General features: G+C 33.8%; 1 protein-coding gene across 2 annotated transcripts in view; it reads right to left on the bottom strand.

The window, feature by feature from the left end:
* The window catches only part of LOC129530216 (deleted in azoospermia protein 3), a 65,635-nt gene that overhangs the window by 32,413 nt on the left and 11,809 nt on the right, over window positions 1-21,413 (bottom strand). For both annotated transcript variants that reach the window (XM_055377086.2, XM_063703413.1), the window contains exons 7-16: window positions 15,261-15,407; window positions 14,895-14,986; window positions 14,283-14,334; window positions 13,783-13,846; window positions 13,554-13,693; window positions 12,092-12,163; window positions 9,655-9,726; window positions 7,267-7,338; window positions 4,726-4,797; window positions 2,346-2,417 (exon numbers count right to left, since the gene is read on the bottom strand). In XM_055377086.2, the coding sequence (XP_055233061.1) occupies window positions 2,346-2,417; window positions 4,726-4,797; window positions 7,267-7,338; window positions 9,655-9,726; window positions 12,092-12,163; window positions 13,554-13,693; window positions 13,783-13,846; window positions 14,283-14,334; window positions 14,895-14,986; window positions 15,261-15,407 (855 nt within the window). The remainder of the gene's footprint in view (window positions 1-2,345; window positions 2,418-4,725; window positions 4,798-7,266; window positions 7,339-9,654; window positions 9,727-12,091; window positions 12,164-13,553; window positions 13,694-13,782; window positions 13,847-14,282; window positions 14,335-14,894; window positions 14,987-15,260; window positions 15,408-21,413) is intronic.

Raw genomic sequence — 21,413 nt, 5'->3', positions numbered from 1 at the left:
GAAACGTTGCAGAAAAAAATGAATATGGTAAACCACATTTTAAAATTAGAAAGAAATAGAATTCCCAATATAACAAAAATATTACAAAACAGAAAATATCCTTTTTCTACATACAACAATGCAGAATTCCAAATCAATCACTTTATGAAGAAAGAAAGATTCTATGTCAAGTGCTACACTTTGGGTGCGAAGGGGGAACAAATGACAAAAGAATTGACTACTTCACGAAAGTTTACCTTATACTGCGTACTTATTCACACCCAGAAATTATTCCTTACACTGGTGATAAGGTTCCATTAAGACAGATTGCAATGTAAGGTAAATCAATACATTTGCAATTTCGCTGTAAGAATATTTCCAGACTGTTTTGTATCAGACAATATTGTAGGGTAATATGTAGTTCTATAGATGTTATGGCTTTGTCTGTATTTCACTCCAAAAAACTAAGTGCACTCTATATTCCAATACTGGAGAAGAAAAAGTATAATGTCTGACATGTTTCAATAAATTCTTATTGCTTGAAAACATACAGGAAGCAGCATACATGAATACACCCAGAATCACTAATCCCTCACAGTAAACAACAGAATCAAGTAGGGCTTTTTTTCTAGCCATTCTTCAGAGAAGGAAAAAGAAGAGGTATACCATACATGTTTCAAGTACATGGAAAATATCAACAAATTAGAGACACGGCAGAACGATTTCACTATTATTTCGTTACTTCATTTTCTGTCAAAGAAAATGCCTTTTAAACTAACACATCAATAAAATGAACTAAGAGGAATATAAATGTTATTTATCAACAGTAAGTGACAGACTATGTCAAACCCTACTTTAAATATCAATGTAACCACGATCAGAGAAATTGCATGCCAGAAGCTCACAGGGTTTATATATATATACTAAACCACATCAGAAATCTACCCATTCCAGAACCAGAATATATCCAGAAGTCAGCAATTTATATGAGGAGGCATCTGGAAATCATTTCGAATAAAAGATAGCTAGATGAACTGCTAAACTTACCGAAGAATAAAGTAGGCAGACACATAAGGAGAGCTGCTTTCATTCACTTTAGGAACTGCTTATAAGGGGGAAAGCAGCTCCAGTGAGTTGGAGGTAATACTCTCCTTTACTCCTATTCTTTTTTAAGCGTAATTAACAGCAAAGCATTTCCCTTTCTCTTCTATAAATTTTCTACTGCTGGTAAAGTCAGAGGCAGATTCTATGCAGACACATGCTAATTCTAAAGTCACGTGAATACTACCCTTCTTTGATTATATAGTCTGTCATTACGTAGACCTGCCATTGCTTAAGCACATAAAAACCTGAGGACAAAAAAGGCACTGTTGCTGCCATGGGAGTTTATAATCAGGTTAACAAGAAAGTAACAACAACAACAACAACAAAATTAACATAAAAAGTCACTTAAAAATATTTGTAGGCATACATGACATGGAAAAAAATCAAGAATGAACAGGAAGTCTATGTTTGGCTAATTCAAATCACATCAAGGACAACATAATCCCTTTGCTCCCCAACACGCCCCTAAGGTGGAATCTTAAAAAATAAATAAATAAATAATAAATAAATAAATAAATAAATAAAAAAAATAAAAGGACACCAAAACTATTAAAGTATTCCTACACATTTTCCAAAACACATGAGTAACACAATATTAAAGTATTTATCCTGCTGTCTCCTTTTTTATTATAATAAAAGTAACAGAAAGGAAAACTCAAATACTTTATGTTTCTACTCCATGACATTCTTGTTACTTTTATATTGGAAACTTCACCTTTCTCCAGATTTTCGGGATTTCGCAATGTGGAAACCTCAAAGATACTAGCTCTTTCAGTTTATTACCATAGATATAATTATGGGTCATAGATATACTTGTATCTATGAAAAGAGAGCCAGATAATTGCTATCCTCAAACAGCCCGCTAAAATGAAAATATAATTGGAATTCTGTGCTCTGAAAAGTGGGTCAGAATTTTATTTCACTCTATCTCCATAAGAAAATTCATGAAAGACACTTTGGATGTTTCATTTAGCTATTTGAAAGTAAAGATGAAAACTACATCCAGAAATGAAGAAGAGAACACCAAATCTCAGAAATCTGTTCTACAGAAAAGTTATTGCCAAGTATATTCCTGTCAAAATACTACCTCATTATTCTAAATAACACAGAGGTCTTCATTCTACACTAATTCTAAGTGTTTCCTTAAATTTTAGGGACACTTCCCTAAGTTAAAAGGACCAACTATTCAGGAAATTTGTATAAACAAGTTAAAGGCCTCAGTAATACCTGAAAGTAAATCATTTTACTCCTTCTTACATTACCTGATAATTATACACAGGGAACTGATATCCAGTGGTGACGTGAAATGGTGAATTTGGATAACCAGGAAATGCCTGAAAACAAAGGTTGCAGAAAAAAATGAATATGGTAAACCACTTTTTAAAATTAGAAAGAAATACAATTCCCAATATAACAAAAATATTAGAAAAGGTAAAATATGGTTTATGTACATACAACAATGCAGAATTCCAAATGAATGACTGACTTTATGAAGAAAGAAAGATTCTATGTCAAGTGCTACGCTATGAGTGTGAAGGGGGAACAAATGACAAAAGAATTGACTACTTCACCAAAGTTTACCTTATACTGTACTTATTCACACCCAGAAGTTATTCCTTATACTGGTGATAAGGCTCCATTAAGACATATTACAATGTAAGTTAAATTAATACATTTGCAATTTCGCTGTAAGAATATTTCTAGACTGTTTTGTATCAGACAATATTATACGGTAACATGTAGTTCTGCAGATGTCATGGATTTTTCTGTACTTCATTCCAAAAAACTAAGTGCAGTCTATAATCCAATACTGGAGAAGAGAAAGTATAATGTCTTGTATGTTTTAATAAATTCTTATTGTTTGAAAACATACAGGTAGCAGCATGCATGAATACACCCAGATTCAGTAATGGCTCACAGTAAACGACTGAAACAAGTAGGGCTTTTTTTCTGGCCATTGTTTGGAGAAGGAAAAAGAAGAGGTATACCATACATGTTTCAAGAACATGGAAAATATCAACAAATTAGAGACACTGCAGAATTATTTCACTATTATTTTGTTACTTCATTTTCCGTCAAAGAAAATGTCTTTTAAGCTAACACATCAATAAAACGAACTAAGAAGAATATAAACGTTATTTATCAACAGTAAGTGACAGAGTATGACAAACCCTACTTTAAATATCAATGTAACCAGGATCAGAGAAATTAGATGCCAGAAGCTCCCGGGGTTTATCTAGATATACTAAACCACATCAGAAATCTACCCATTCCAGAACCAGAAAATATCCAGAGGTCAGCAATTTATATGAGGAGGCAACCGGAAATCATTTCAAACAAAGGATAGCGAGGTGAACTGCTAAACTTACCGAAGAATAAAGTAGGCAGACACATAAGGAGAGCTGCTTTCATTCACTTTAGGAACTGGTTGTAAGGGGGAAAGCAGCTCCGGTGATTTGGAAGTAATACTCTCGTTTACTCCTATTCTTATTTAAGCGTCATTAACAGCTAAGCAATTCTGTTTCTCTTCTATAAATTTTCTATTGCTGCTAAAGCCAGAGGCAGATTCTATGCAGATACGTGCAAATTCTAAAGTCACGTGAATACTACCTTTCTGTGATTATATAGTCTATCATTATGTGGACCAGCCATTGCTTAAGCACATAAAAACCTGAGGACAAAAAAGGCACTGTTGCTGCCCTGGGAGTTTATAATCGGGTTAACAAGAAAGTAACAATAACAAAAAAATTAATATAAAGAATCTCTTAAAAATATGTATAGGCATATATGACATGAAAAAAATCAATAATGAACAGGAAGTCTATGTTTGGCTAATTCACTTAATATCAAGGACAACATAATCCCTTTGCTCCCCAACAGGCTCCTATAGTGGCACCTTAAAAAAAAAAAAAAAGGACACCAAAACTATTAAAGTATCCCTACACATTTTCAAAAACACCTGAGAAACACAATATTCAAGTACTTATCCTGCTGTCTCCTTTTTTATTATAATAAAAGTAACAGAAAGGAAAACTTGAGTACTTTATGTTTCTAGTCCATGACATTCTTGTTACTTTTATATTTGAAACTTCACTTTTCGCCAAATTTTCAGGAGTTGGCAATGTGGAAACCTCAAAGATACAAGCTCTTTCAGTTTATTACCATAGATATAATTATAGGTCATAGATATACTTGAATCTATGAAAAGAGATCCAGAGAATTACTATCGTCAAACAGCCAGTTAAAATGAAAATATAATTGGAATTCTGTGCTCTGAAAAGTGGATCAGAATTTTATTTCACTCTATCTCCTTAAGGAAACTCATGAAAGTCAGTCTGGATGTTTCGTTCAGCTTTTTGAAAGTAAAGATGAAAACTACATCTAGAAATGAAGAAGGGGACACCAAATCTCAGAAATCTGGTCTACAAAAAAGTAATTGCCAAGTATATTCCTGTCAAAACACTACTTCATTACTTCTAAATAAGACAGAGGTCTTCATTCTACACTAATTCTAAGTGTTTCCTTAAATTTTACGTACACTTCAATAGTTTAAAATGACCAACTATTCAGCAAATTTGTATAAACAAGTTAAAGGCCTCAATAATACCTGAAAGCAAATCATCTTACTCCTTCTTACATTACCTGATAATTATATACAGGCAACTGATATCCAGTGGTGACCTGAAATGGTGAATTTGGATAAGCAGGAAATGCCTGAAAAGAAAGGTTGCAGAAAAAAATGAATGTGGTAAACCACTTTTTAAAATCAGAAAGAAATATAATTCTCAATATAACAAAAAATATTACAAAACAAAAAATATCGTTTTTCTACATACAACAATGTAGAATTCCAAATGCATGACTGCCTTCATGAAGAAAGAAAGATTCTATGTCAAGTGCTATACTTCGGGTGTGAAGGGGGAACAAATGACAAAAGAATTGACTACTTCACGAAAGTTTACCTTATACTGCATACTTATTCACACCCAGAACTTATTTCTTACACTGGTGATAACAGAGACACCAATCTGTCTTAATAGAGACAGATTGCAATGTAAGTTAAATTAATACATTTGCAATTTCGCTGTAAGAATATTTCTAGACTGTTTTGTACCAGACAATATTGTAGGGTAATATGTAGTTCTACAGATGTTATGGCTTTGTCTGTACTTCATTCCAGAAACTAAGTGCAGTCTATAATCCAATACTGGAGAAGAGAACGTATAATGTCTTATATGTTTCAATAAATTCTTATTGTTTGAAAACATACAGGTAGCAGCATGCATGAATACACCCAGATTCAGTAATGCCTCACAGTAAATGACAGAAACAAGTACGGCTTTTTTTCTAGCCATTGTTCAGAGAAGGAAAAAGAAGAGGTACACCATACATGTTTCAAATACATGGAAAATACCACCAAATTAGAGACACTGCAGAACTATTTCACTATTATTTCGTTACTTCATTTTCCGTCAAAGAAAATGTCTTTTAAGCTAACACATCAATAAAAAGAACTAAGAAGAATATAAACGTTATTTATCAACAGTATGTGACAGAGTATGTCAAACCCTACTTTAAATATCAATGTAACCAGGATCAGAGAAATTAGATGCAAGAAGCTCACGGGGTTTATATATATATATACACATACATATATATTTATATATATATATATATACACATACTATATATATATAAATACACATACATATATATATATACACACATACATATATATATATATATATACACATACATATATATATATATATATATATACACACATTAAACCACATCAGAAATCTACCCATTCCAGAACCAGAAAATATCCAGAAGTCAGCAATTTATATGAGGAGGCAACCAGAAATCATTTCAAATAAAAGATAGCTAGACGAACTGCTAAACTTACCGAAGAATAAAGTAGCCAGACACATAAGGAGAGCTGCTTTCATTCACTTTAGGAAACGGTTATAAGGGGGAAAGCAGCTCTGGTGATTTGCAGGTAATACTCTCGTTTACTAATTTTCTTATTTAAGCGTAATTAACAGCTAAGCAATTCTGTTTCTCTTTTATAAGTTTTCTGTTGCTGGTAAAGCCAGAGGCAGATTCTATGCAGATACCGGCTAATTCTAAAGTCACGTGAATACTACCTTTCTATGATTACATACTCTATCGTTATGTGGATCTGCCATTCCTTAAGCACAGAAAAACCTAAGGGCAAAAAAGGCACTCTTGCTCCCATGGGAGTTTATAATCGGGTTAACAAGAAAGTAACAAAAAAAATTAATATAAAGAATCACTTAAAAATATTTATAGGCATATATGACATGGAAAATATCAAGAATGAACAGGAAGTCTATGTTTGGCTAATTCACTTAACGTCAAGGACAACATAATCCCTTTGCTGCCCAACAGGTCCCTATGGTGGCATCTAAAAAAAAGAAAAAGAAAAAAAAACGGCACCAAAACTATTAAAGTATTCCTGCACATTTTCAAAAACACATGAGAAACACAATATCGAAGTACTTATCCTGCTGTCTCCTTTTTATTATAATAAAAGTAACAGAAAGGAAAACTTAAGTACTTTACGTTTCTAGTCCATGACATTCTTGTTACTTTTATATTAGAAACTTCACCTTTCTCCAAATATTCGGGAGTTGGCAATGTGGAAACCTCAAAGATACTAGCTCTTTCTCTTTATTACCACAGATATAATTTTCGGTCATAGATAAAATTGTATCTATGAAAAGAGATCCAGAGAATTACTATCGTCAAACAGCCAGCTTAAATGAAAATATAATTGGAATTCTGTGCTCTGAAAAGTGGATCAGAATTTTATTTCACTCTATCTCCCTAAGAAAATTCATGAAAGTCAGTTTGGATGTTTCATTCAGCTATTTGACAGTAAAGTTGAAAACTACATCCAGAAATGAAGAAGGGGACACCAAATCTCACAAATCTGTTCTACAGAAAATTATTCCCAAGTATATTCCTGTCAAAATACTACTTCATTCCTTCAGAATAAGACAGAGGTCTTCATTCTACACGAATTCTAAGTGTTTCCCTAAATTTTAGGTACACTTCACTAGTTTAAAATGACCAACTATTCAGGAAATTTGTATAAACAAGTTAAAGGCCTCAATAATACCTGAAAGCAAATCATTTTACTCCCTCTTACATTACCTGATCATTATATACAGGCAACTGATATCCAGTGGCGACCTGAAATGGTGAATTTGGATAAGCAGGAAATGCCTGAAAAGAAAGGTTGCAGAAAAAAATGAATATGGTAAACCACTTTTTAAAATTAGAAAGAAATATGATTCCCAATATAACAAAAATATTACAAAAGGTGAAATATTGTTTTTCTACATACAACAATGCAGAATTCTAAATGAATAACTGACTTTATGAAGAAAGAAAGATTCTATGTCAAGTGCTACACTTTGGGTGTGAACGGGGAACAAATGACAAAAGAATTGATTATTTCACCAAAGTTTACCTTATACTGTGTACTTATTCACACCCAGAAGTTATTTCTTACACTGATGATAAGGCTCCATTAAGACAGATTGCAATGTAAGTTAAATTAATACATTTGCTATTTCCCTGTCAGAATATTTCTAGATTGTTTTGTATCAGACAATATTATAGGACGATATGTAGTTCTACAGATGTTATGGCTTTGTCTGTACTTCATTCGAAAATCTAAGTGCAGTCTCTAATCCAATACTGGAGAAGAGAAAGTATAATGTCTTATATGTTTCAATAAATTCTTATTGTTTGAAAACATACAGGTAGTAGCATACAAGAATACATCCAGATTCAGTAATGCCTCACAGTAAATGACAGAATCAAGTAGGGCTTTTTTTCTAGCCATTGTTCAGAGAAGGAAAAAGAAGAGGTATACCATACATGTTTCAAGTACATGGAAAATATCAACAAATTAGAGACACTGGAGAACTATTTCACTATTATTTTGTTACTTCATTTTCCATCAAAGAAAATGTCTTTTAAGCTAACACATCTATAAAATGAACGAAGAATATAAACATTATTTATCAACTGTAAGTGATACAGTATGTCAAATCCTACTTTAAGTATCAATGTACCCAGGATGAGAGAAATTAGATGCTAGAAGCTCACGGGGTTTATATATATATATATATACTAAGCCACATCAGAAATCTACCCATTCCAGAACCAGAATATATCTAGAAATCAGCAATTTATACGAGGAGGCATCTGGAAATCACTTCAAATAAAGCATAGCTAGACGAACTGCTAAACTTACCGAAGAATAAAGTAGGCAGACACATAAGGAGAGCTGCTTTCATTCACTTTAGGAACTGCTTATAAGGGGGAAAGCAGCTCCGGTGATTTGGAGGTAATACTCTTGTTTACTCCTATTGTTATTTAAGCGTAATTAACAGCAAAGCATTTCCCTTTCTCTTCTATAAATATTCTATTGCTGGTAAAGCCAGAGGCAGATTCTATGCAGATACATGCTAATTCTAAAGTCACGTGAATATTACCTTTCTTTGATTATATAGTCTGTCATTATGTGGACCTGCCATTGCTTAAGCACATAAAAACCTGAGGGCAAAAAAGGCACTGTTGCTGCCATGGGAGTTTATAATCAGGTTAACAACAAAGTAACAAAAAAAATAAAAGATTAATATAAGGAATCACTTAAAAATATTTATAGGCATATATGACATGGAAAAAAATCAAGAATGAACAGGAAGTATGTGTTTGGCTAATTCACTTAAAGTCAAGGACAACATAATCCCTTTGCTCCCCAACAGGCCCCTATGATGGCATCTTAAAAAAAAAAAAAAAGGATACCAAAACTATTAAAGTATTCCTACACATTTTCAAAAACACATGAGAAACACGATATTGAAGTACTTATTCTGCTGTCTCCTGTTTTATTACAATAAAAGTAACAGAATGGAAAACTTGAGTACTTTATGTTTCTAGTCCATGACATTCTTGTTACTTTTATATTAGCAACTTCACCTTTCTCCAAATTTTCAGGAGTTGGCAATGTGGAAACCTCAAAGATACGAGCTCTTTCAGTTTATTACCATAGACATAATTATGGGTCACAGATATAATTGTATCTCTTTTCATAGAGATCCAGGGAATTACTATCGTCAAACAGCCAGCTAAAATGAAAATATAATTGGAATTCTGTGCTCTGAAAAGTGGATCAGAATTTTATTTCACTCTATCTCCTTAAGAAAATTCATGAAAGTCAGTTTGGATGTTTCATGCAGCTATTTGACAGCAAAGATGAAAACTACATCCAGAAATGAAGAAGGGGACACCAAATCTCAGAAGTCTGTTCTACAGGAAATTATTGCCGAGTATATTCCTCTCAAAATACTACTTCACTACTTCTAAATAAGACAGAGGTCTTCGTTCTACACTAATTCTAAGTGTTTCCCTAAATTTTAGGTACACTTCACTAGTTTAAAATGACCAACTATTCAGCAAATTTGTATAAACAAGTTAAAGGCCCCAATAATACCTGAAAGCAAATCATTTTACTCCCTCTTACATTACCTGATAATTATATACAGGCAACTGATATCCAGTGGTGACCTGAAATGGTGAATTTGGATAAGTAGGATATGCCTGAAAATAAATTATACAGAAAGAATGAATTAATACGGTAAAACATTATTTTTAATTAGGAAGAATTAGTCCCAATATAACAAAACTATGAAAAATTTTGAAATACTAATTATTTTTCTATATGCAACAATGTAGAATTGTAAGTGACTGACTGATTTATGAAGAACGTATTATTCTCGGTCAAGTGCTATGGTTGGGCGTGGAGGGGGAACAGACAAATGTCAAAAGAACTGGCTATTTCACCAGGCAAAGTTAACCTTACTTATATTGTGTACTTATGCCCACCCAGAAGTTATTTCCTGCACTGGTGATAAGGCTGCATTAAGACAGAGTTCAATGTAAGTTAAATTAATACATTTGCTATTTCCCTGTAAAAATGCTTCCAGAGTGATGTGTATTTGACAATATTATAAGGTAATACGTAGTTCTACAGAATTTACGGCGTTTTCTGTACTTCATGTTGAAAAACTAAGTGCAGTATATAATCCAATACTGGAAAAGAGACAGTATAATGTCTCATATGTTTCAATAAATACTTATTGATTGTTTCAACACATATAGGTAAGCAGCATGCATCAATACACCCAGATTCAGTAATGGCTCACAGTAAATGTTAGAAGTAGGGCTTTTATTCCAGCCATTGTTCAGAGAAGGAAAAAGAAGATGAGGTATACCGTACATGTCTCAAGTACAGGGAAAATGTCAACGAATGAGAAACACTGAATAACTACTTCACTACTATTCTGTTACTTTATTTTCCATCAAAGAAAATGTCTTTTAAACTAAGATATAAATAAAATGAACTAAGAAGAAAATAAACGTTATTTACCACCAGTAAGTGACAGAATATGTCAAATCTACTTTAAATAGCAAACTAACAAGGATCAGAGACATTACATGCCAGAAACTGACAGGATTTACAGATATCTAAAACACATCAGAAATCTACCCATTCCAGAACCAGAATATATCTGGAAGTCAGCAATTTAATATGCAGAGGCATCTGGAAATCATTTCAAATAAAGAATAGCTGGATTAACTGCTAAACTTAGAGAAGAATAAAGCAGGCAGACACATGAGGAGAACTGCTTTCAAATATTTTAGTTATATGGGGGAAAGCAGCTCAGGTGTTATAGAGGTAATACTCTTTTTAATCCTATTCTTATTTAAGAGTAATTAACAGCAGAACATTTCTGTTTCTCTTTATGAAATGTTTTATGGTTGGTACATCCAGATGCAGAGTCTCATCAGATACATGCTATTCTAAAGCCAAATTAATACTACCTTTCTTAGATAAAGCCACATTAGGACTACCTTTCTTAGATTAAATAATCTATCGACAAGTAACTGAACACTTGTCATTATGTGGAGAAGCCATTGCTTAAGCATACAAAAACCTGAGAGAGAAAAAGGCACTGTTGCTCCCACGGGAGATTATAATTGGGTTAAAAAGAAAGTAACAAAACGTTAACACATCAATATAAAGAATCATTAAACATATTTATAGGCATATATGCCACACAAAAAATCAAGAAAGAAGAGCAAGTATATGTTTCACTAATTCGCTTTACCGGAGGAACAACATAACTCCTTTGCGCCCCAACAGGCCAGTGCAGTGGAATCTTAAATAAATAAAAAAAAGTAACCAAAATTATTTAAATACTCCTACACATTTTCAAAAACACAGGAGTTACATAATATTGGAGTATTTATCATGACGGCTCCTTTGTTATAATAAAAGAAACAGAATAGAAAAAAGAAGTACTTTAGGTTTCTAATCCCCAAAGTTCTTGTTGTTACTTCTACACAGAAAACCTCACCCTTTTCCCAATTTTCTGGAAATAGAATTGTGGAACCCTCAAAGATATTAATTCTTTGAATTTGTTACCACAGATACAATTATGGGTCACAGATAATAGTTGTACCGTTGAAAAGAGACCCAGAGAACTACTACTATCATGAAGCAGCAAGCTAAAATAAAAATACAATTGAAATTCTGTGCTCTAAGAATTCGGTAAAGCTTTTATTTCACTCTGTATCTCTACAAGATTCATGCAAGTCAGTCTGGATGTGTCAGCTCTTTGACAGCAAAGATAACAAAATACATGCTGAAACAAAGAAGGGAACACCAAATCTCAGAAATTGTTCTATGGAAAAGTTATTGCTAAGTACCCTCCAGTCAAAATCTTATTTCATCACTTCTAAATAAAACAGAGGTCCTCATTACACTAATTCTAAGTGATTTCTTAAATTTTAGGTACATTTCACTAGTTTAAAACGACAACCTATTCAAGCAATTTGTATAAGCAAGTTGAAGGCCTCAATAGTAGCTGGAAGTAAATCATTTTACTCCCTCTTCAATTACCTGATAATTATATACAAGCAACTGATATCCAGTGATGACCTGACCTGGTGAATGTGGATAAGCAGAATAAGCCTGAAAATAAAGTTTACAGAAAGAATGGATTAATACGGTAAAACATTTTCTTTATTTAGAAAGAAATATCATTCCCAAAATAATAAAATACGAAAAACTTTAAAACAGTAATTATTTTTCTATATACAGCAATGCAGAATTCTAAATGACTGACTTTATGAAGAAATAAACATTCTCTGTCAAGTGCTACCCTTTGGGCGGGGAGGGGGAAGAGACAAATGACAAAAGAAGTGACTGTTGCACCGGCCAAAGTTTACCTTATTTATACTGTGTACTTAATGCCCACCCAGAAGTTATTTCTTACACTGGTGATAAGGCTCTATTAAGATACATTTCAACATAAGTTAAATTAATACACTTGCTATTTCTTTGGCAAAATACTTCTCGACTTTGTTATTTCACAATATCATAGGGTAATACTGTAGTTCTTCGGCAGATGTTACGGCTTACTCTGTACTTAATTTCCACAAATTAAGGGCAGTATATAAGCCACAACAGGAAAACAGACAGTATAATGTCTTCTACGTTTCAATAAATACTTACTGATTAAAAACATACAGGTAGCAGCATTCATGAATACACCCACATTCAGTAATGGCTCACAGTAAATGCTACAAACAAGTAGGGCTTTTCTTCTAGCCATTGCTCAGAGAAGGAAAAAGAAGAGGTGTACCCTACACGTTTCAAGTACATGGAAAATGTCAACAAACGAGAGACACTGAAGAACTATTTCACTACTATTTGGTTACTTTATTTTCCATCGAAGATAATCTCTTTTAAAGTAACACATAAATAAAATGAACGAAGAACAAAATAAACATTATTTATCACCCATAAGTGACAAGAGTACGTCAAATCCTACTTTAAATATCAAAGCAACCAGCATCAGAGAAATTACATGCCAGAAACTCAAGGGATTTCTAGATAGAGCAAAAGAGATCAGAAATCTACCCATCCCAGAACCAGAATATATCCAGAAGTCAGCAATTTATATGAGGAGGCATCTGGAAATCATTGCAAGTAAAGAATAGCTGGGTTAACTGCTAACCTTAGAGAACAATAAACTAGGCAGACACATAAGGAGGGCTGCTTCCAAATACTTTAGGAACTAGTTATATGAGGTGAAAAAGGAAGAGATAGGAAGAGATTTGTTCATGTGTCTACAGAGGTCATTTCTAAGCGAAAGCTTCGCCAAGTATATAGAAGATTCTTAGCTCAAATGACGAACACGAAGAATAAGAAATTTCTAACAAAAGTAACAGATTTCCCATTACTCACACTGTTCAAACAGGGATTCTACTACCACTTACTATGGAAAGTGTAGATACAATTCCACAGAGGGAAGGATGACTACAATAAGCAAGAGAACAGGAACATAAGCAGTTCTTACCTGAACGTGCTGAGTTATAGGATTCAGCGTGATTAGGGGCTGCAGGCAGGTTTCAGTGTTTGGATTCTGCCAGATGTTCTGAAACTGTGGCGGAGGAGGCGGATTAGACACCAAAGGACCTGGCTGCACACGACAAGCACCTTTTTAAAAAGCAAGAAGAAAAAAGCCTATTTTCAGTTATTTGAAAAGCTACACGGGTCAAAAAAGAACAATTTCTTTTCCTACTCACATAACTTTTGTTTCCTGATTGCAGGGCCCAGCTTCAGCTTTTTACCATGGAAATGTATCTGTGACTGAAAATAGAACCGTTAACAAAACTAGAATCAATTTTCAAGCCTTAGCTTCCAAGACTTGGGTAAACACCTGAAGTCTTCTAAAGTACCTATCATCATAGAAGATCGGGGACAACTACGCACCAAATTAAAATTTGTCATCACGAAGCTACCTTACTTACCCTTACTACTCTAATCAGTGTCAAGAGGCATCAAGTGAAAGTTGATCAAAAACTTTCCATCACCCTGTCTCCAACCCTTCCTGTCTGTAGTTCATGAACCTAGGTGTCCAGTCAAAAATAAACAGGATCAAACAAGCTATGTGAGGTTACTCTCAGTTTGGATTATGAACAGGAAGTGTGTCTCTCTCCCAATTTTACACAAGTCCGAGTATATCACTGACACTAAACGTTGTATCAATAAGATAAATAAGAGAATTTTCTATTAGATTACTTACTTCTACTATCTTCTGGACATCCACGTCATTAACAAACGAAACAAATCCACAGCTATAAAGGCAGATAAACGAAGCATAAAATCACCATCATACAGTACATGGTTCAGACCTTCTACTATACTATATACAGAAGTGATCATGACAAAAGACGAATAATATACCATGATAAGTATCTGCTGAGAAGTACATGACAGATCCTCTACAAATATTACTTTTTCTTTAGCAGAACTATGTCAAAATGTGCTAGGATTAGGGCAGTGTGAAAACTTTATTGATTAACAAAGAATTCATATCTGTGAACCTGAATTTAACTTACTGTCTAAGACAAGGTGGTTAAAATTTAAGATGCTGTGCAGTGTATGAAGAAAACAATTGTTTGAGAAAACTGATTAACTCATCTGTATGAAATAGAAACTGGAGACATTTAAAAACAAACATCAGAAAAATGGTTAAATAAAAGAACTGGTAATAGCCTTTTATCCCCTACGTGAAAGAAATTAACACTGCAGAATATTTCATTTATACAAGGGTCCGAATATCAGTTTTGAAGTCTTGTCTGACACCTATAGAATGGGTGACTGGAGTTCAGATATTTTTGATAAAATTACTCACCCTTTGGACACACCAGTTCGATTGGTGATTATCTTCACTTCTTTCACTGAACCGTATCTACCAAAGAAGCTTCTAATCTCAGTTGCATCCGTCTATGGAAAAGAATTGAACGTCAGAGTAAAAATTCAGCATTCAAAAATTTCAACTTTACTACAATTTTACTACCATGAGGTGGAAATTTCTCCCCCATTTGTCCCCGAATGACCAGCAGCCCTTTGTCAAAGATATTTTTAGTACCTATGGGTCAAACCTAAAAGCAATTCTAAACCTCCAGGAAGTACAAAAAAAAATTTAAGTTTGTAACAGGGCCCAAATCCCATTGTTCATGATGTATTTTAAGGTAAAAATGAGGTATGAATACAATACCCTATCATCAATTCCACCAACAAAAACAGTGTTGGGCACGATTTTGCCTTCTGGTAACACCCAGCCTTGGCTAGCTGCAGCTGATGAAGACTGGGTGCTGGCCTCTCTGGAGATGGTTGAGTTTGGAGTCTCAGGATTTGCAGAAGACTGTAATTTGGAAAGTAGACATCATAATTACGTACGCAGGCAAAACCCATACATAATGTGAAATACCATTTTTGTATTTTAAGTATATTTTATATAAATTACTTTCATTGTAAATTAGTCACCAGTGCAGCTCAGTTCAGGCTCAGGATTTAAACTAATCAGAGTACATCAGCATGGAATTTTAACCGAAGGATACGGTACTTTCTTAAACCTAGTGCCGCTCATCGCCGAGTCTTGTATAATGCTGTGGAAGAATACCCATTTAGTATTTGTGAAAGTACTATGTGAAGTAGTTAAAAAAGACACCCAAAACTAGAGAGTTTAGATGTGTAAAAATTAAAGTTATTAAAATCATCCTGTTCTATATTCATAAACAACTTTTCACTTTACTGAGTAGACTAAAGATAAATCTTAAAAAAAAAAAAAAAAAAAAAAAGCCCCACCAAAAAGAAAATAAGCCTCAACGTTTTAACCCAATTTGTTACAATCCTCTTCCCTAACGCTAGGGTGTTCGAAGCATCTTTTGAAATAACATTTTTCTACCTCAGTAACACGAAATCAGTCTGACTGATAATTCTGATTTTCACAGTGGGCTGATAGATATAAATGATACCATCTTTATTTTCAGATAAAAAAACACATACATATAACTCACTAATTTTCTAGATTCTGATCAGAACTGTCTTTATTCTTTCCACAGTAGACTCTAAGGTTAATGTAAAATTTTCTGAAGTAGTATTCGTAAGTAATATATACGTTGGAGAAACAATATAGCATAGTGAAACAAAAATTAATTCAGTCAGGAGATCTAGGTTTATGTCCCTTACAGGTAAGTGGTTATAAGCCACCTACTTGCCAGCTATGTATCTGTGGGCAAACTGCTTGGAGAATGACATGAGATCACATCTGTGAATTCACTTTGTACGTATAAAGTGGTACAAGTGGTTTGCCAATGTAAGTTAGTGTCCTGTTATTTGAATTTATTTTCAGCCGATTTGTTTTCAAGTTTCTCTTTTGGCTTCACTATTTAGCTGACTTATTTTGAAAAAAATTTAATTAAGAACTAATTGACACATCAGGAAACTATGACACATCATTAATTTAAAAATCATTGGTGAAGTGCTGTTGACTTCACAAATGTCAGTACAAAATGCTGCAAAAGAGAAAGCTATTACACATATACCTGTCTGAAAGAAAACAAAAGACAAAAGAAACTGTGTTATCTTTTTGAACACAGTAATGTTATAGAAGTTAATAAGAAAGGAGGGTTCCTGCTTTGTTAATTAGAGGCTAGAAGTTACTGATTCTACACAGCATTACTAGAGATGAAATCTAAATTGTCAAATCAACTAAAGCCGAGGTTACTGCATTTCTCTATTCTTTCCTGCTTGTACTTGGTATTTTGGGTTTGTAACTAATTCCTGATTCTTTCCTTTAACAGCGTTATTTCATGACAATGATGTCAAAGAGAAATTTAAAACACTATTTTTAAAGTTTTTCCTTTCAAAAATGTCTCACATTATTGTTTTTTCCAAATGACATTAAGCTGCATTATCTTGAACCATTGGGAACCTGATTAGATCTCCCTTCCCTGTAGACAATTTACCAATTCCTTCTCAGTTCATTCAGAAATCCCAAACAGAATAAAACAAAACAAAACAAATTCTGAAATTCTTGTAGTTTCTTCTTCTCCTTTCCAATTCCCCCTTGATTTGTGGATGAACTTTGGGTATGTTTTTCTTTGATAAACAAGCTATATTACAGTATTGTCTCTGCACCACAGTGTTTGGATGTATTTTAATTTAGAAATGTAACATCTGGCAGTAAACTGTGTCAGACTACGAGAGGTTATGGAAATGCACTGATTCTCAACTGGGCAAGATTTTTGAGACCCAGGGGCAGTTAGCGACGTTTAGAGATTGGCTGTCACAACTGAGATGTATTCCTGGAATCTGATGGGCCGAAGGCCAGGCATACTACTGCGCATCCTACAGTGTAAAGACCGCCTCCTACAATAAGGAAGTATTTGGTGCAAAATTTGAAAAGGGTCTGGTTAAGAAACCTTGTCACAGTGCCACAAGAAGTGAAGAGGAAAATTCTCCTTTGGGAAGAACCTGATTTCCATTGCTCACTAAAGTGAATCTTTTCATGACCTCGGTTTCAGTTTCCTTGCTTGAAAATGAATGGCCGGAAAAGACCTCGGGTGTCTCTTCTGATTCTCATACTCTATACAACTGTAAAATGGATACTCAGTTCAGTAAAGAGGAAGAAAGGCATTTGATTTTATAAGAAGTTTGACGTTAGCTTGAGTCTTACAAACTGACTGCCTGCTTAACTGGAATCGTACATATAAAATTCACTGAATCTCTTTAACATCGTCAGAACATTTTAAATTAAGGAAGTCACCATCATGTCCCAGTCTGCAGCCGGCAGGTGGCGCCCAAAGCTAACAAAGTAAGCAATGTACTTCATTTTTTGCAACGTACTTCATTTTTACCATGGCTTGACTAGCAGGGATTGTTCAATTCCAACTGTGTGTGTATTTATACATAATCATATAATGTGTGTGTGTGTGTGTGTGTGTGTGTGTATGTATATATGTGTATATATGTATATATACATGTATATACACGTATACGTGTATACGTATATATACATATGTGTGTATATGTGTATATATATGTATATATGTGTATATGTGTATATAGGTATATATGTATATATACACACACATACATACATACATACATATAAATCCACAATCAATAGATAATACTTCGGTTAGTTTTACAACTATGGCCAAAAATATAAATGAATGCTTAGGATAAGCTGAAGTTTAATTTTAAAGAAAGTACCATCATAACCGTCAATAGCATCCTGCAAACAAACTGCATAATAAAAGTAATTTTCTTAATGATACCTTCAAGTGAGTTTGTGAATTTTGAAATGAGAAATGTTGGAATCGTAAACAGGGGTGAGCTTCAAGACCATCATAATCACAACTCTCACTGCTATTTCTAGCAAACATATTCCTTGTTATATGCGGACTATCAAGTGACAAAGACAGCTAAAAGCTGGAAAAAATTATCATTAAACTCCTGCCATGTCAGCTCCTTTGCCAGTATTGTCTAATGCAATTACTATGTGAACATGTAAGCAAATTGATATTTACATAAACTGGCCAGGAAAAAGCCTATCATTTGCAGTCATCAAAGTTACATTCACAGCAATAGGAAGAGGGGCAAATAAAGAGAATGCTAAAATTAAGAAAATATGACGTGAAAATCAGAAGTTAATCCAAGAACACATTCTCGGGGAGTGGTGGGTGGGAAGGATGAAATTCAAGCAATATACAATCCTTGCAAAACTGTGCAAGAAAAAGCAAAAATATATATGAGACCTGAAAAATGAGCTGTAGCCACAGGTTATAGAAGAATGCAATGCACAATCTCTTTGGGAATAAACTTATATATATACATATTTTTTTTTCTATAGGAAGAAATATTTATATAAACTGACCAGGAAAAAACCTATCATTTGTAGTCAGCAAAGTTACACTCACAGCAATAGGAAGAGGAGCAAATAAAGAGAGTACTAAAATTAAGAAGATATGACGTGAAAATCAGAATCAAAACCTTAAGCAAATCAAGGAGCAGATTCTCGGGGAGTGGCGGGTGGGGAGGATGAAATTCAAGCAAGAAACAATCCTGGCAAAACAAAGCCAGATAACACAAGAAAGCTGAAGTATATATGAGACCTCAAAAATGGGTTGTGGCCACAGACAATAATAAAAGAATGCTATGCAGAAACATTATTTTCAAAGAGGAAGTATTTCTCAACGCATTTTACAAAGCTAAAAGCATGTAAGTAACAAAGCCTCATCCAGATGATCCATCCCTGCCCTCAACACAAATGCAAAATTCCAGCAGTATATAAAGAGTCTAAGTTTATATTGGGAATGCAAGAATACTCCATTCGCAGGATACATTACTTTAATTCATCACTGAAAATCAATTGATAAAATACAGCACTCGTTTTTAAATTTTGTAAAAACCCAAGTAAAATAGAGATAGAGGAATCGTAATTTCTATCAATCTTATTCTACCCTATCATCAAGCTTACAAGTGATGATAATAGCTGAGTCAACTCAATTGAAAGCAGGAATAAGGTAAGGGCACTGGGGTCACCTCCTTATTACTCCTGTATGTTTTTTCCACTATGTATGACAAAAGTGAATACTAGTACAAAGCTTCTTATGAATCAGTAACAAAAATAGTATTTAAAAAGTGATTAAAAAACCTAAAGATCAATGATCAACTTCACTGATGATTTTAAAAAGTGCACATCAACATAATGTAGTATTTTCCAGCTATTAGGCTGACAATTTAAAAAATACTAGTAATTTTCGCTGGAATGGGTGTGGAAAAGAGAGCACTCTACACACCATCAGTGAGAAAATACTAATACGTGATTTACCAAGAGTACTTTGGAAAAGGTGTATCATAATTTGATAAGCGGGGATACACACCAGTATACTAAAAAGGAGAATTCATTATAAAATTGTTATACAAGGGGCAAACTGCTTTCACCTAGCAATTCCACTTATAGCAATTCATCTCAAGAAATTAATAGTACAAGCGTGCCAAGATATTTACACAAAGATATTCATAGCGTTGTTCTTTTTGAGACTGAGTCTCTCTTTGCCGCCTAGGCTGGAGTGCAGTGGCACAATCTCAGCTCACAGCAATCTGCGTCCCAGGATCAAGTGATTCTGCTGCCTCAGCCTCCCGAGTAGTTGGGATTACAAGTGTGCGCCACCACCCCTGGCTAATTTTTTTTTGTATTTTTAGTAGAGACAGGAAACAAAAATCATTCCCATATTCCTTCACATTTTCAAAAACACATGAGATAACACAATATTGAAGTACATACGCTGGCTCCTTTAATTTGTTACTATACTACAAGAAACAGAACAGAGAAAAGAATTACTTTAGGTTTCTAATCCCTGACGTTCTTGTTGTTACTGCTATACGTAAAACCTCAACTTTTTCCCAGTTTTCTGGGGTTGGTATTGTGGAAATCTCAAGGATATTAGTTCTTTGAATTTATTACCATAGATATGATTATGGGTCATGTATACGGTCATATCTATGAAAAGAGACCTAGAGGACTACTATTGAGAAGCAGCCAGCTAAAATAAAAATATAATTCAAATTCTGTGCTCTAAAAAGTGGGTAATAATTTTATTTCACTCTGTCTCTCTAAAAAATTGATAAAATTCAGTCTGGATATTTCACCTATTTGACAGCAAAGATGAAAATAAACATGCTACAATATAGAAGGAAACACCAAATCTCAAAAAACTGTTCTGAAGTTTTTGCTAAGTACATTCCTGTCAAAACGTTACGCAATTACTTCTAAATAATACAGAGGCCTTCATTCTAGACTAATTCAAAGTGTCGTCTTAAATTTTAGGTACATTTCACTTCTTTAAAGTGGCAAACTATTCAAGCACTTTATATAAACAAAGGGCTCAAATAGTATCTGAAAGTAAATCATTTTACTCCCTCTTAAATTACGGATAATTATACACAGGCAAATGATATCCAGTGATGACGTGAACTGCTGAATTTGGATAAGTACGATGTGCCTAAAAATAAAGTTTACAGTAAGAATGAATGAATACGGTAAAACATTTTCTTAATTAGAAATACCACTCCCAATATAAAAAACTATGAAAAAGTTTTAAAACATTATTTTTCTATATACAGCATTGCAGAATTCTAAATGAGTGACTGATTTTATGAAGAAAGAAATATTCTGTCAAGTGCTGCCCTTTGGCTGGGAAGGGGGAACAGACAAATGACAAATGAAGTGACTATTTCACCAGACAAGTTTACCTTATTTATACTGTGTACTTATGCCCACCCAGAAGTTATTTCTTACGCTGGTGACAAGTCTCTACTAAGACAGACGTTAGTGTAAGTTAAATTAATACACTTGCTA

This window comes from Gorilla gorilla, chromosome Y (genome assembly GCF_029281585.2).
Source record: "Gorilla gorilla gorilla isolate KB3781 chromosome Y, NHGRI_mGorGor1-v2.1_pri, whole genome shotgun sequence".
NCBI classification, from domain to species: domain Eukaryota; kingdom Metazoa; phylum Chordata; class Mammalia; order Primates; family Hominidae; genus Gorilla; species Gorilla gorilla.
The sequence above is the reverse complement of the archived record's forward strand: the minus strand, read 5'-3'. Positions and strand labels throughout refer to the sequence as shown.